The following is a 15,393-nucleotide window of genomic DNA, read 5'->3' on the forward strand; positions in this document are numbered from 1 at the left end:
CTCCGGCGCAGGGGGTGGCGCTGCTTCATGTTTCGCGCAGCCACAGAGGAGAAGAAGACAGTCTGCGCGCTGATTGGTGGAAAGTTTTGCGCAGCCGCAGAGGAGAAGAAGACAGTCTGCGCGCTGATTGGTGGAAAGTTTTGCGCAGCCGCAGAGGAGAAGAAGACAGTCTGCGCGCTGATTGGTGGAAAGTTTCGCGGACTTTATCCTTGTCGCTTTCAGTCCTGTGTGTTTTTTGTTTGTGCCTCATGGTCTGTGGCCTCACACTTGACAGCTGAGCGCAGCTCGATCTAACGTTGGTGAGTAAAGAAGGACTAAATCAAACGGTTATGCATGATAAAAACTAACGCTGATTTACTGTAAGCGTTTGTCGTCAATGTAGTTCAGACTTTTCCGATATAAATCTATTTTCTCTCTTAAAATCTCGTAATTTATTAATAGAGATGAAACTGATCTCGTGCTTTCACATAACTTCACTGCTACATTAGGAACTGTCATACAATCATGCAGAGCAGTACAGTAGCTTCTTAAAGTCACATTTCACATTTGATGTTTTGTTTCTTGTCTTATTCGTGTCAGTGCTTCTGAACTTGACCAAATCCCGGAGATTGAAGTCTTATGACTGTTTGTGTTCACTCAGTCAGGTTTAGACGGGTGTCTGAATGTAACCTCCTCAAAACAGAGCCATCTCTTGTCTTGAGTTTTGTTACAGGGTGTCTGACCATCCCCTCAGGTCATGTGTACTGTCCAATGTTCAATGGATTTGTTTATTACGCCATCACTGTGTTGCAAGTCAAAGCTGTTACCCATAGTCTCATATACTTTAAGAAAAATTTAACTTGTGCCACTAAAATGTTGGCTTCCCAGTTCAGTAGGCCGATACTATAAGCAAACACATTTGAGAAACTGATGTTTTCTCCAGCATTGAGTTGAAGTGGCTGTTTTTCTTTACAGATTTCCCTCCGATTTGCAGAAAAACAACAACGAAATGTCTCTGACAAATGGCCATTGTGTGAGCAAAGAAACATGGGACTGTCACAACAAAATGATGCTGGAACCTCTTGCTGTCAATGACCCTGATGTATGCACACGTTTGTTTTACGTTGTGTCGTCATTCCCTGTTTTAATAGCCTACATAAAAATGTGTTAAGTCTGCTTAAACTAGTTTCCATTCTTTTTGTAGATTTCATATTGGTTTATAATGTGATTCCAATGCTCCTTCTATATTATGCGTTTCAGGTATTCTCCATCATAAAAAAGGAGAAGCACAGGCAAACTTATGGCCTGGAACTAATTGCATCAGAAAACTTTGCAAGCAGAGCTGTTCTGGAAGCTCTGGGTTCTTGTATGAACAACAAGTATTCTGAAGGCTACCCTGGTCAGAGGTATGTGGACATTTATCACATTAGATGTTGGCTTGAAGAATACTTGATTTATACAATGGTCTTCTGTCAGGTACTACGGCGGCACAGAACATGTGGATGAGCTGGAAAGACTCTGTCAGCTGAGAGCACTGGAGGCGTTTGGGCTAAATTCTGAAAAATGGGGTGTCAATGTGCAGCCATACTCTGGTAGACAAGTTTATATGAAAAATATTTTTAGTGTCTTGATGGTGTGGCTTTTGTGACGTGCAATGCTTATTAGGTTCTCCTGCAAACTTTGCTGTTTACACTGCTGTGGTGGAGCCTCATGGGAGAATAATGGGACTGGATCTCCCTGATGGAGGTCACCTGACTCATGGTTTTATGACGGAAAAGAAGAAAATCTCAGCAACATCTATATTTTTTGAGTCTATGCCCTACAAGGTAAACATTGTGATATTGAACATTATTTTTTTTCTTTGCTAAAATAATGAGTACACATGCGTTGTTTTATCTCAAGGTAAACCCTGATACAGGATACATCGATTATGACAGACTTCAAGAAAATGCTAAACTTTTTCATCCCAAACTCATCATTGCAGGTTAGTACCCCATTCTTTACATCTCTCCTACCATTTTTTTCAGGTAATGTAAGGTCATGTAATTCTTGACTTGTTCTAATTCTTGTTACAAGGTACAAGCTGCTATTCTCGTAACATTGACTACGCTCGTATGAGGCAGATTGCAAATGAAAATGGGGCATATCTGATGGCTGATATGGCCCATATTAGTGGATTAATTGCAGCTGGAGTTGTTCCCTCACCATTTGAACACTGTGACATTGTTTCAACAACTACACACAAGACGCTGAGAGGCTGCCGTGCAGGTCTTATCTTCTTTAGAAAAGGTGTGCCGCCATATACATCCTCACAAAAAACCTCAAGCTCAAAACAATTTAACATTTCTTACGTTTTTTTTGGTTTGCCACAGGTGTGAGAAGTGTTGATGCAAAAGGCAAGGAGACCATGTATAACTTGGAGTCTCTTATCAATCAAGCTGTTTTTCCTGGTCTGCAGGGAGGACCACACAACCACGCCATTGCAGGTATATTGTATATTCATGGTCCTTGTGTAGAAAATATACTCATGCTCAGAGATGGTGTAGTGGAGTTGTGGATCAGACCCTGACCATTGACCACCACAAAGCTCTTTTTTTAAATTACGTTTTTTATTTGTTTCAGGCGTTGCTGTAGCTTTGAAACAAGCCATGACACCAGAGTTCAAGGCCTACCAAACGCAGGTTTTGGCCAACTGTAAAGCCCTTTCCAATGCCCTTATTGACCATGGCTACAAGATTGTGACTGGTGAGTCCCAAGTCAAAATCTTATTAGGATGCACTTGAAATTATTATTATTTCTTTTTTTTTTTTTTTTGATGGTGTGGTATTTGTTGTTTAGGTGGTTCTGACAACCATCTCATCCTGTTGGACCTACGTACCAAAGGCACTGATGGAGGAAGAGCTGAAAAGGTTTTGGAGGCCTGTGCTATTGCTTGTAACAAGAACACCTGTCCAGGCACGTCCGATTAATGATCTAATAATCTGCCTGTTATTGCAATTTGCATAGAATTGCAGAAATCAAATGTAATTTTCTCCCCCACATGTGTTCACTCAAGGAGATAAAAGTGCTCTACGCCCCAGTGGCCTGAGGTTTGGCTCTCCAGCTTTAACCTCAAGAGGTTTAATTGAGGAAGATTTTAAGAAAGTGGCAGAGTTCATCCACAAAGGTAACCCACTCAGAAAACTGACTCAGAAATTTCACATACATTTTGAATTCTTATTTCTCAGTGTTTGTAAACTGTCTGTTTTTACGCAGGTATTGTGGTAACATTGGAGGTGCAGAAAACTATGGATCCTAAGGCAACACTCAAGGAATTTGTTCAGGCCTTGTCCCAGGGAGAGAAGTTTCAGCAGCAGATAAGTGGGATCCGGGCTGAGGTGGAGGCCTTTGCTGCTCAGTTCCCCATGCCTGGCCTACCTGAGCTTTAGAGCTGGATTCAAAGAAAGAAGAAAATACAGTGATTAAATGGTTATATGTGCATTTGGAATTTTATATTTGTTTTGTATATCCTCTTATCTGAGCTTTAATTAGAAAGTTATGCTTCTGTAGATTATTCTGTTGTCATCATTGTACAATTATTAATGCTTACTACCAGTTTACTCACTCATCAAAAGTTATTTTTTAATTATCAACGATTATTTCAATGTGCTTCTGGAGATGGACACCCAAATGGAAAAGAGAAATACAGCGTGTGTGATATGGATTTGTGCTGCATGTGTCCAGTTGGAGTGGAATCAATAAAACAAACACTTTAAAAAATACAGTGTGCTAAAACCAGATGTTAAACAAGTAATAAGCCCAGTAAAAATAAAAACTAGTTAAAATGGGTAAAAACTGTCTAAAATGGGCATAAAGGTTCTAAAACAAGTGTAGACAAGGTGCCGGGAAGTGCTGTAGAACTAAAATATAAAAATTCTCTGACTATACTGTACCTGTAATGTCACAGATCCAGAGGAGACCTATTTAATTATTCACAGTGAGGTCTTTAACCACCCACCAGCCCCTGAGGGTCTCACAGTTTGATATACCTCATATACCTCTTGTCTCCTCTCTTCCCAATTCTTTTGGTACCTGAGGTGAAATAAAAATCATCTTTTGGCTATGTATTCAACTTGAGGAGTCAGAATGGTTTATAAAGTTGCAATCTTCTCACATCTATCGTCACATCTTCTGTACCAAATTCTTATTCTGTCTCTGGTCCCACAGGGGCGACCACAGCCTCATGTGTCAGTTCTATGTGTCAACCACTTGTGACCGGCTCTAGCTGATTTCCACTGTTCTTTACCCTCTGACACAGGATGTGAGCATGTAAGCTGCAAATGGAAAATGCAAATTTCCTGAGTAGCGCAGCAACATAAAAACATTTGTAATATTCTCCAGTGTGTCGGTGCCTCTTCAGGAGCATCCCGGACACAACACAACACGCAAACAACCATAACTTCTTATAGGAGATAAACTCGTCATAGGACAGCAGGGCTCCTCCAGTGTGGGACCTTCACCCCACAGAGCATCACCTCCAAACACCGACCTATGGACACAACACACTGGGCCGATGTCACGGCCATAAGCAAAGTACTCACTGACAGCAGTGTTGTGTGTAGTGCTGCTTCACCCGGATCTCATCTGTGGGGGCTGCTGTCTGTGGTGGTCCCCTGCGCGGCCCCATCGCCTGACACCTGCTCTGCCACGTGTGCCCCGGGCCTGTCCGTCAGCTTTGTCCTGTCTTTGTCCGTCAGCGGCTGCAGCTCCGACTCTGCCCCAGCCATAGACTCGATGTATAAATATTCTTTACACAGTCCATGGCTTCAGTGCACGTTTATTGATTAAAAGTCACAGGTGGTTAAAGCCAGGGCGGGTTGCTATGACAACAAGCTGTGGAGCGACAGCTAAAATCATGCAATTTAAAAATAATACACAAAAAAAATAATTAAAACCAAACTCCTAAAATCAGTCCCATTGTGCCATATTACATGGACTGTATTACAAATTAATGTATAAAGGAAAATGAAATAATTTTGCGGGTTGCCTACTGTTGTGTTTGGTCGTCACGCATTTGAACGGTTATAACTAAGAGGACAGGATGGAAAAACATTAAGAACCACAGCGGCTGAAGAACGAGTTTGATCAGGACCAATGACGATCGGTGTTCGGCTCTGAGTATCGATTGGTCGAGCCTGCTGTGGTGTTCGGCTCAGTAAATCGATTGGTCGAGCCTGGTTCAGTGCGCGGCTTCTGCTGTTTGTGTTTGAGCTTCAGGTGAACAACTTTTGAAGAAGAGCGACGATCTGTGCTGTTATTTATACGCTCGTATTCGTAATAAGACATTTGCAGCCAAACCCTCTGAGGGATTACACAGACAACCAAACCATCTGTAGATTTTCTTGGACAAACGGTCCAGTTTTAGCGTTCGTGGTTAATCTGGCTAACTCTGTTAGCCCATCTGGCTAACGTTGATGCACCTAACTAGTAGCTAACACATTAACTCATCACTTCCTGTGTAACTTCGGAGCAGATCAAGTCAATATGCAAGACTTACTCGCTAACGTGGACCACATCAAGTTTGATCTGGAGATCGCTGTGAGACAACAGCTCGGAGCTCAGCCTCTGCCTTTCCCCGGCATGGACAGTGAGTGCCTCCAGTTAGCATCTGTAATGCATCAGTCTGTCCACATGTGCTGTGCAGAGACCGGGGTGTTTACTTTTAAAACTTTAAAATAATAGCTATCATGAACACAAGCTGTGTAATGTAAATGTATTAAAATTAAAATTCAATTCTGTCAGCTGGATAAAAAGTTTCCCTGCTCATCCAAGCCTCTTCTGCAGTTCTGGTCAGATTCCTGCTGAACACTGCCTTATATCTTTCTGAAGGGAGGAGCTAAATACACTGAAACTAACACACCTCTGAGGATGGAGTTTATACACTGAGACATCATTTATCTCCTACTTATAACTCCAGGCACAAACTTAAATCAAAACAAAGAAAACAATAGTGGGAACCAGGATGTTAACAGATGTGAGAACTTCCATTAAGGGACTAGATGCAAATATGACTTAGACACAGTTCACACTTCCTGTAGTTCAACTGACCGAGCAAACAATCAAACTGTAAATAAACAAGTGTTTTGGTTTAAGAGTAGTTATCTCCTTCAGACAGATATAAGACAGTGTCCAGCAGTAATCTGACCAGAACTGAGGCAGCGGCTTGGATGAGCAGCGAAGCGTCTTCACTCAAAGAAACGTTTTGTCCAGTTACAGAAGTGATTTTTTTCTTTTACTATGGATCATGCCTGGAAGACTGAGGTATTGCACAGAAATCTTTCCTAGTATAAATGTAGTGATTTGTTTTAAATTTTGATGTATTTAGTGTAAGAATATAAGGCAGAAAGTTTAATTAGATTTATTTAAAGTTTAATTAGATTTACTTCAAGAAGGAAAAGCTTTTAGATCATATCATAATGTCAGTATAAGGCTGTTATGTCACTTATTAGACTCAAAAGGAAGGATGGCCCAAATTTTACTTAAAAGTAATTTGACAGTTTTCAATATTTGTAACATCTACAAGTAAAAGTTTGATGTAATTAATAAATTACAAACTTAAACTGTACTATCCATCTGGTCATTTGGAAGCTTGATGCATATTGTTTATTCCGTATTTATCAACTTTATTGACCTTAATGTGTCTCTAGAGTCTGGATCCGCTGTATGTGAGTTCTTCATGCGAGCAGCTTGTCAGAAAGGTAAGAACACAATATGATCTAGAAGTATACAAAAAGGTTAGTTGCAGAAGCATTGAAAATTAGCATTTTAACATTTTTATCCACAGGCGGAATGTGCCCCTTTCGTCACATCAGCGGAGAAAAGACTGTGGTTTGTAAACATTGGCTCAGAGGACTGTGCAAGAAGGGTGACCAGTGCGAGTTTCTTCATGAATATGACATGACTAAAATGCCTGAATGCTATTTCTATTCCAAATTTGGTAAGTTTTTTTTTTTTTTTTTTTTAACTTATGAATCCACTTTTTTACTTGTGTCGTAGTATTTAATGTTCTCAACTTCATCAGGTGAATGCAGCAACAAAGAATGTCCTTTCTTACACATTGATCCAGAGTCCAAAATTAAAGATTGTCCTTGGTATGACAGAGGCTTCTGCAAACATGGTGAGCCCAACCCCCTGGGATTTTTTTTGTTTTGTCTTTTTCTTTTAATGTTTTAATAAGAATATTTCTGAAACAGGGCCTGACTGCAGGCACCGACATACAAGAAGAGTAATATGTGTAAATTACCTTGTGGGATTCTGCCCGGAAGGAAAGTCATGTAAATTTATGCAGTAAGTTGCTTTCATAATATAAACCCTATATTGTTAGGCGTTAGGACTTTGTGTTAGAAAGCTGGGTGAATTAACACAACACGGACTCCCATTTTTCTCATATTAAAATTGAACCTAAATGAATCCCATTTTATTAGGCCATACTATTAATGAATTGTCTTTAAATCATTATTCAAAAGCATTTATATTTCTTTGTCATGTAGTCCTCGTTTTGAGTTGCCAATGGGAGCTTCAGAACAGCCACCTCTCCCGCAGCAAGGCCAAAACCTAACTAAAGTAAGCACATTTATTAAGCTAATGGCACGTAGTACAGAAATACTTCATCTCCCAAATACCCATTCATTTTCACAGGTTGTTTCCTCTGCGGGTCGCTCCTCACTTTCTTTAATTCAGTTGACCAACTCCAGTCCAGGCCCACGGACACAAAACAACATGACATCTGTGGCACAGCAGAGTAATATGTTGGCCCGAGGCCCTCGGCCACTGGACCAGGTCACTTGCTACAAGGTTTGTCATGTAATTTTACGCTGTTCACACTTGTTGATGCAGTTGTTATAAAAATGTTTGTACACTACTTTTATTGCAGTGTGGTGAGAAGGGACACTATGCCAATAAGTGCACTAAAGGTCACCTCGCCTTCCTGAGTGGGCAGTAGAGTCAACCTCACATCTTCAACATCAGTGCAAAGCTGCGCCGACTAAGTGGCAGCAAACTCACAAATCTGAAGGACTTATCGCTGCTGAACACATAACCAGGAGGCAGCAAAGATTTTGCAACACGATCCACATTATGTGTTAACATTGTGCCAGTTATTAAAATCAGATGTCTACAGAAGATAATCTGTATGTACACGGAAATGTTGGAACAAAACTGGAGAGTTGTGGGTCGGTCATGGTCGACCTTTTGTGTGGACTGATATTGTAAGTACTTTCAGACTCTTTAGTTACTTGATTTCCCAGCTACAACTGCAAAATTCAAACCTTGTGTATAAGCTGTAGTGTGGGAAGTAAAAATAAACAAAACTGGGCCTTTTTACGGCAGTGGAGAGCATTGTACAGCCTTGTACAGATTATTCTGTTTCAAAACCCCTTTTTAACTTTGTTATGCCATGTCCTTAATTCAGTACTTGCATAGATTCTTTTAAAAATGTCATTTTATATTTACCATTTGAGACACTGCTCAATATCAGTATAAGTAGTTCCAGTAGGTACAGTTAGTAAAGGACATTAAGATGCAATTTAGAAATGCACCAATCCAGCTTTTTCAGTTTCGATACTTAAGCTTTAAGGATCTGCCTCTGCTAGTGCTGAGACTGAAATGAGTATTTAGAACAAAAATATAAGACACTGATCCAAATGTTATTTATCCCTCAAATAACTTTATACCAATAATGCAGATATGGGACTTTCTGGGCCGACTGTAAATGGTCTTATTACATCAGTTTATATGTCAAACCACGATATCGACTGAACTGATCTTTGTAAGCTGATCCAGTAAATTTCAGCATCAGCGCCGACATCTGATACCAGTATCGTTTCGATGGACACATAATGCAACTCTTCAAAGGCAAATATAATTCAGTGATGACGAAAACCTAAAATTCCAGTATTATGACCAAACAAGACCACACCCAGTCCAGATTTTATTGGAATCTATAGAGTAGCAAACTAATTTTATGCTGTTAAAATGAAAAGTATTCCATATAGTTTAATATTTATTGGTCACAACAATTACAAATTAAACAGAACAGAGCGGAAAGCAGGAAGTGACAATTCTGCAACCCTTGAGAATCTAATGGCCGCTCAATGGTACTTCCTCCAGCGATCATGCTCTGGAATTAAACAAATGAATTATTATTTTTACAGAATTTAATAATGAGTGAACATTTCTGTGAAAACAAATCAACATTAGTCTTACTGATGTGGTCATATTCCCACAGATAGCTGAGGGCTACGTATCCAGCGAGTAGCATCGCCACGCCGCCAATGCCTCCTTTCTTTACGTTGATGTACTTGTTGTAGTATCTGTCGTGGCCTAATGAAAAAGGGTTGAATAAATATGTGCACTAGGCCTGTCACGATAATTACTACATCGTTCAAAAACATGATTAAACTATTTTAGGGCTCAATAATTATCGTGGTTGTCGGTTACTGTATTACAATGAGATGTAATTTATGTAATTTATGTATTTATTGCAGTTCATGTTTTTAACAATCGTGTACATTTAGAATACTTTAAGGATGATTCTGCTTCATGGTTTAGTTTCATTTGCATCGATTATTGTCTAGATTTCAGCAATATATGGCGATTCTGAGTGTGTGATTGTGACAGGCCTAGTGTGCACCACCATAAAGTCTACACCACCATGAAGAAACGAGCTTTAACAAACCCCCACCTCTGCGGAGGGATGCGATGATTCCATTAGGAGTGAAGTCTCGACCTCCAACCCAGGTCCCCAGTTCACCGAGCTTCACATCCATCAGCCGCTTCTCCACGATGGGAACTGTCACAGAAAAAGACCAAAGTTAGAGCCGTGATGAGGACACAGTCCAAGAACATAAAAGAAGACAGTCCAGAGACGAGACAAGGGTCCAGAGACGAGACAACGGTCCAGAGACAAACGAGACAACGGTCCAGAGACAAGACAACAGTCCAGAGACAAGCGAGACAACGGTCCAGAGACAAACGAGACAACGGTCCAGAGACAAACGAGACAACGGTCCAGAGACAAACGAGACAACGGTCCAGAGACAAACGAGACAACGGTCCAGAGACAAACGAGACAACGGTCCAGAGACAAACGAGACAACGGTCCAGAGACGAGACAACAGTCCAGAGACAAACAAGACAACGGTCCAGAGACGAGACGACGGTCCAGAGACAAGACAACAGTCCAGAGACGAGACAACAGTCCAGAGACGAGACAACGGTCCAGAGACAACAGAACTTGACACAAGAAACACAAACCAAACTATAGTTGAGGACAAACTGGATCTAAAAATAAAGCAAACTGCAAAACTGAACTACATAACTCCTCAGCTCAATGATCTGGTGTTAATCAAATGAGAAAATGTGTCGTTATTTACATTTAGCAGCTCAGAACAAACTGTTTAATCTGCATTAGCATTAGCACTGAACATGCTAATGCTAAAGCTAATGAAATATGAATCAAATCACTGCAACATGAAGGAGAAACAAACACAACCAGGACTGAGCAGAAGGACAAAGTGACACATAAACTCTGAATATAAAGTTGAGTCAGATCTGTGCAGATCTGTCAATGACACCGTGAGTCCTTGAGACTCGTTCATCACAAGTTTAACTGAGTCTTTAAATAAAACACGACACGAGTCTCACATGAGACACATTAAACCTGTTTAAACAAACACCACAAACAAAGAGACACAAACAAACACAATGAGGACATTTTCTTCAAAGGACACGCTCAAATACCTGGTTTTTCCGCCATCTTGACTGGATCCAAGAGCGAGAAGCAAAGGATCATGGGAAAAAGACAAAGGCATCATGGGAGCTTAAATTTAGCCCATCATCTGTCCACCAGGGGGCAGCAGCTGAAGCCCCTCAGAGTCACTCCTCAGCCTCAAATAATCATGTTTATAACAGTAGATTATTGTATAAATCATATCTTTTCACACAGGTTTTTCTTTTTATCCATGAGACCAAAGAGGTGAAGGATAAACAGATAAAGAGAGAGAGAGTTTACAGCTTGGGGCACATCATATATTTAGTTAGTTCCAGTCTGTCCTGACTATAACAGGCTGAAATGATGTCTTTTGGCCCTGCATTAGAGACAGTGAATAAGGACGAGCCTGGAGCCCCTGAGGGACTGAGGGACTGAGGGACTGAGCTGGACATGACCTGAGCTGGACATGACCTGAGCTGGACATGACCTGAGCTGGACATGACCTGAGCTGGGCATGGCCTGAGCTGGACATGACCTGAGCCTGTTTCAGATCTCCTGACTTCACTACATCACCACTGTCCAGGACCTGTGTCTCATAGTTCTGCTCCCTGTGTTTACAGCAGAGAGCGACGAGGCTCCTGTTTTATTCTAATGTCTCTCACTCATGTGTCGTGTAAGTTTATACAGATCTAATCATCTCATTCCCTCTGAATAATCTTAACCTACTGCAAACTGCCTGTGTGTAACTCACTCAGTGAATACTCCTACAAGTCTTGAAAATATATTTTTGACTGTTATTATCTGTGTAAATCTAAGATAATACATAATCTTTAGAATAAATCTCAACTCATCTCTGGTGAGGCGGCAGGATCTTCAACAGACTATGGAACATCTTGAGAACGAGAAAAACTCACTTAAAATTTGGTAGTGGATTTGATGTTGTAACTTGCAAAACTGAACAAACCTGTGACTGTACGAGGAAAACACTGGTACTACACAGTCCACACACTGTGTGGGTGTGTATGTGTGTGTCGGTGTGTGGGTGTGTGTGTGTGTGTGTCTGTGTCTCTGTGGGGGTGTGTCTGTGTGTGTGTCTGTGTGTCTGTGTGGGGGTGGGTGTGTGTGTGTGTCTGTGTGTGTGTTAATTTAAAAGACAGGAGATAAATATGTGTACATGTATCTATCTCTATCTCTTGCTGATAACTATTTTAAGGCTGATTTATTCTTAATTACAAAAACAATGGCCAAGTTGTTGATATAATTTGTTGTTTTGTTTCTTAACGATTATCCAGTCAGAGCAGAATGAGCCTCACGTTTGATGAGTTGCTCATTTCAGCCCAGAAATGCAGCAGTTTTCTCTGATCTGAATCTTCACTATATAAACCTCATCCACCTGACGTCGATCATCACTCGGCTCCTCTGCTGCTCTGAGAATGAAAACATGTGTCGTCTTGATGCAGGTTAAGGCCAAGACACTGTCAGCCCAGGTTCAGCTGTGATTATAAACATAGAGAAGAAATACCTTTTTTAAAACTATAAGAGGCTACATTCCTTTAATCAGGCGAGAAACTCAGTCCAAACGTCAATGTGTTTTGTCTTTTGATGCTTTATTTTTGTATTTATTGTGTCTTTCCATTACAGTTCATTTATATTGTTCATAACTGTTCATCTAAAAGGATAAAAGTGCAGGACTTTTCTTCTACTTTTGGTTCTTTTCACAGTGAGTCCTTGACAGACATGATCAGATTTTACACCAAAATCATGGAGCTGAAGCCAAAGTATTTAGTCATCTGCTCCTGTTCTTGTACTTTACACATGTGGAGTGTTGTTGAGTGTTGTTTTGGGTCAAGATCACACTCTGTAGGTGACACATTTACAGCTCTTTATTTCAGATTCAGGGCACATCATGTCGTTTGACCTGTGAGGGTTTTACCAGCTACAGTGAGGAAATCTAATTTATGGAGTAAACCTACAGGCAGAATTGACCTAGATGTCAAGTTGTTCTGGTTGTTTATTAGCTCTGTTTGTTCGGTGTAAAGTTGCCTTTGGCCTTTGTGTGTTACAGAGTCTGAACCAGCCCCGCACAAACACACGAGGCCTTGGATGATTATATTCCACGTGAAGAGGCAGGTGCCCCCGAGGTCCAGCACACAGACTGCTCTTTGAAGCTGATGGAGAGAGATGGAAGAACACAAATGCAGGAGAACACTGACCGGAGAGGCAGAAAAAAGGGTTTGTGTGGTAATAAAGGACAGAAAGGATAAAGAGGAGAGACTGTTAAAGTGAAAGGAGGAGAGGAGAAAGAGGGAGTGAATGAAGAGTAAAAGAGAGAGAGAGGAGGGGCTCGAATGACCTTTCACTGTAACCCGTCCATCACTAACTACAACAATCATCTTCTATTTAATGAAGCCCTTTCACATTTTAGATGATTTATTATTATTATTATTATTATTATTATTATTATTATTATTATTATTATTATTATTATTATTATTATTATTATTATTATTATTATATTATTATTATTATTATTAATTTATTATTATTATATTTATGACTTTTCTGTCAGTGCAGTCTTTGTGTTTTCTTCTCGTTCTTTTATTTCTCTGTCAGTCTTTGCTGAGCTTCATGTTTCCTGGTGGTTTTTAGACAAAGGCCCATATCAGACTCATGGACCAGAGGGAGGGACAATAGTTTTCTAAAGCATCGTATCATTTCCATAATCTCTTCAGATACAGATCATGGAGGAGCAGCTAATAGGAGCTCTCAGGCTCTGATGATGCTCCCTGAGGAGACCTCACTGGTGCAGCCGACAGACAGGAGAAACTCACTCATGTGTGGAAACACTCCACAGGGAGCGCTTCATTCAACACGGCCATAACGACCTGCACTAAATCAAACTTTACCGTTCACACTCACACTAATGGAACAGGCACGATCAGAACAGCAGCTTATCAAAGATGGATTTGTGCAGAATACAAAAGCTACAGCAAACTACACTATCAGATAATTCTCCCAATTAACTAAATAAAACCTTTGTTTTTATGCATCTATTATTATTTTGGAGTCATTTGGACGAGATTATTAGTCATTTGGATTAGAAATGTATTTTAACACTAAGGTAAATTATTTTTTAATTGTTTGAGAATGACACTGCAAACACTTAAATGCATAAACTCTGAAAACTCCACCACAGCTGCCAGACTCACTGTTACATGGCAACGATAAACAAATGCACCAAGATGGAGGCTGTGATAATGAAAAAACAACACTGCAAGTCTCTGACTCTTGTGCTCATCTCGTGATTTGTAATAGACATGATGTAGAGCTGAAAAGAGAACACTCAACTAGGAACATGGATTAATGAGCCAATTCAAACAGTTTTGTTAGTTCTACCTAAAATCTGCACAACTATGGAATAGAATTATTGTATAAATAATAACATCATTTGTTTTTTGCTTGTCCTGCAGTGAGTTTCTGAGCACTAAACTCACTCGAGCTCTGCCCAAACATCTATAAAACCTTTGTTCAAGCTATGGAAAAAAAAAATCTATTCCTAATTTACAATGTCAGTGAAAATATTGTGTCTTTTTTGTAATGTCATGGCGTCTCAGTGGAGTCTAGCACCACTCTCCCTGCCAGTCTCTCCTCCCTCCTTTTCCTCATCCCTCTAAACTGTAATTTCCTTCAAATCCGCACAACCACATGGCATTCCAGCTCGACTCTAAAGGTTGCAGGATTCCAGCTCTTGCTCGTGTGAACCTGTTTCTCTTTTGTAGACTTCTTTGCTTCTCTCTGCTGTGTCGACTGTCTTCATCTCCAGCTCCGCCTCTCTGCTTATCCCATCCATCTGTTGTCATTCCTCGTTCCCTGTGCCTTCGTGTTGCATCTGTCTTGTTCGTTTCATCCTTGTAGCTCACCTGCATGCTTTGCACCTCGATACCTGCTTTTCTTTCCCCCATTTTCCCCCCTGTCTCCTGTCTTTCTCCAGTGTGTGATAGGATTAAGGCCCCATCTGTCTGTCTCTCTTGTTGAATTTTTTATGTTCCTGGTGCTTTTGCTTTCTTTTTGCACTCATGATCGCTTTTTTCCACATCTTTCTTTATCTCTTTCCTCTGAACTGACAGGCGCTGGCGATACTCTGCCACCATCAGTATGCACAGTCATGGCGCTATGGCTCTACCTCCATTGATTGAACCAAAAGCTAAATATAGCCACGGTTAAGGCTCAGCATCTTTGCCAGGCTGCAAGACGGGGAGGTGGGAGTGTGTATGGAGGAAGCAGGGAAATAAACACTGCAAAATGTAGTAAGAGTGAGGTGTAACATATCATATCATGGCACTGGTACATGATAAAAGTGCAATGTTTATGGAGAATGAAGAGCAAGAAGACTCCAAGAAAAGCCCAACACTGTCATTGCTCAGATTGTTGTAGGATAAAACAATGTGACATCCATTATGTTTCATAACGCAGCACAAATCTAGAGGTACAAGCCGCCAGCATGATGATCAGCGAAGTCAAGCTGCGGCCAAGAGGGAAAGGTGCGAGACAATCCCATGATGACAGACACAAACCTGGCAAGTCAGGAAAAATCAGGACAGACAAGTGAAAACAAACTGAGCTCCGACGGCGAACAGGAAGAAACTAAATCACTGATCCATAAA

At 40.6% G+C, this 15,393-nt stretch overlaps 3 protein-coding genes across 4 annotated transcripts; 2 read left to right on the forward strand and 1 right to left on the reverse strand.

The window, feature by feature from the left end:
- The first annotated feature begins 213 nt into the window (after positions 1-213).
- shmt1 (serine hydroxymethyltransferase 1 (soluble)) lies at positions 214-3,456 on the forward strand. Its single transcript, XM_033971145.2, has 12 exons — positions 214-299; positions 955-1,081; positions 1,240-1,385; positions 1,456-1,571; positions 1,645-1,805; positions 1,882-1,963; positions 2,056-2,268; positions 2,352-2,465; positions 2,602-2,724; positions 2,818-2,934; positions 3,035-3,145; positions 3,235-3,456. Exons 2-12 carry the CDS (start codon positions 989-991, stop codon positions 3,405-3,407), a joined length of 1,449 nt encoding a protein of 482 aa, XP_033827036.1. The 5' UTR covers positions 214-299; positions 955-988; the 3' UTR covers positions 3,408-3,456.
- A 1,751-nt stretch (positions 3,457-5,207) lies between these two features.
- cpsf4 (cleavage and polyadenylation specific factor 4) lies at positions 5,208-8,354 on the forward strand. 2 transcript variants are annotated; one of them, XM_033970942.2, is made up of 8 exons: positions 5,208-5,605; positions 6,666-6,716; positions 6,803-6,955; positions 7,040-7,135; positions 7,212-7,305; positions 7,509-7,581; positions 7,657-7,812; positions 7,892-8,354. In XM_033970942.2, the coding sequence occupies exons 1-8, from the start codon at positions 5,503-5,505 to the stop codon at positions 7,958-7,960; spliced, it is 795 nt and encodes a 264-aa protein (XP_033826833.1). In that variant the 5' UTR covers positions 5,208-5,502; the 3' UTR covers positions 7,961-8,354. The 2 variants fall into 2 exon arrangements, with proteins under 2 accessions (XP_033826833.1, XP_055079858.1); XM_055223883.1 differs by having other exon boundaries at positions 5,234-5,605; positions 7,509-7,812; positions 7,892-8,344.
- A 652-nt stretch (positions 8,355-9,006) lies between these two features.
- Positions 9,007-10,827, reverse strand: atp5mf (ATP synthase membrane subunit f). Its single transcript, XM_033971103.2, has 4 exons — positions 10,759-10,827; positions 9,701-9,808; positions 9,223-9,339; positions 9,007-9,136 (listed from the first exon to the last, which is right to left on the reverse strand). Exons 1-4 carry the CDS (start codon positions 10,808-10,810, stop codon positions 9,108-9,110), a joined length of 306 nt encoding a protein of 101 aa, XP_033826994.2. The 5' UTR covers positions 10,811-10,827; the 3' UTR covers positions 9,007-9,107.
- Between the last annotated feature and the right edge of the window lie 4,566 nt (positions 10,828-15,393).

The sequence above is a fragment of the Periophthalmus magnuspinnatus genome, chromosome 8, assembly GCF_009829125.3.
Source record: "Periophthalmus magnuspinnatus isolate fPerMag1 chromosome 8, fPerMag1.2.pri, whole genome shotgun sequence".
In the NCBI taxonomy this organism is placed as follows: Eukaryota; Metazoa; Chordata; class Actinopteri; order Gobiiformes; family Gobiidae; genus Periophthalmus; species Periophthalmus magnuspinnatus.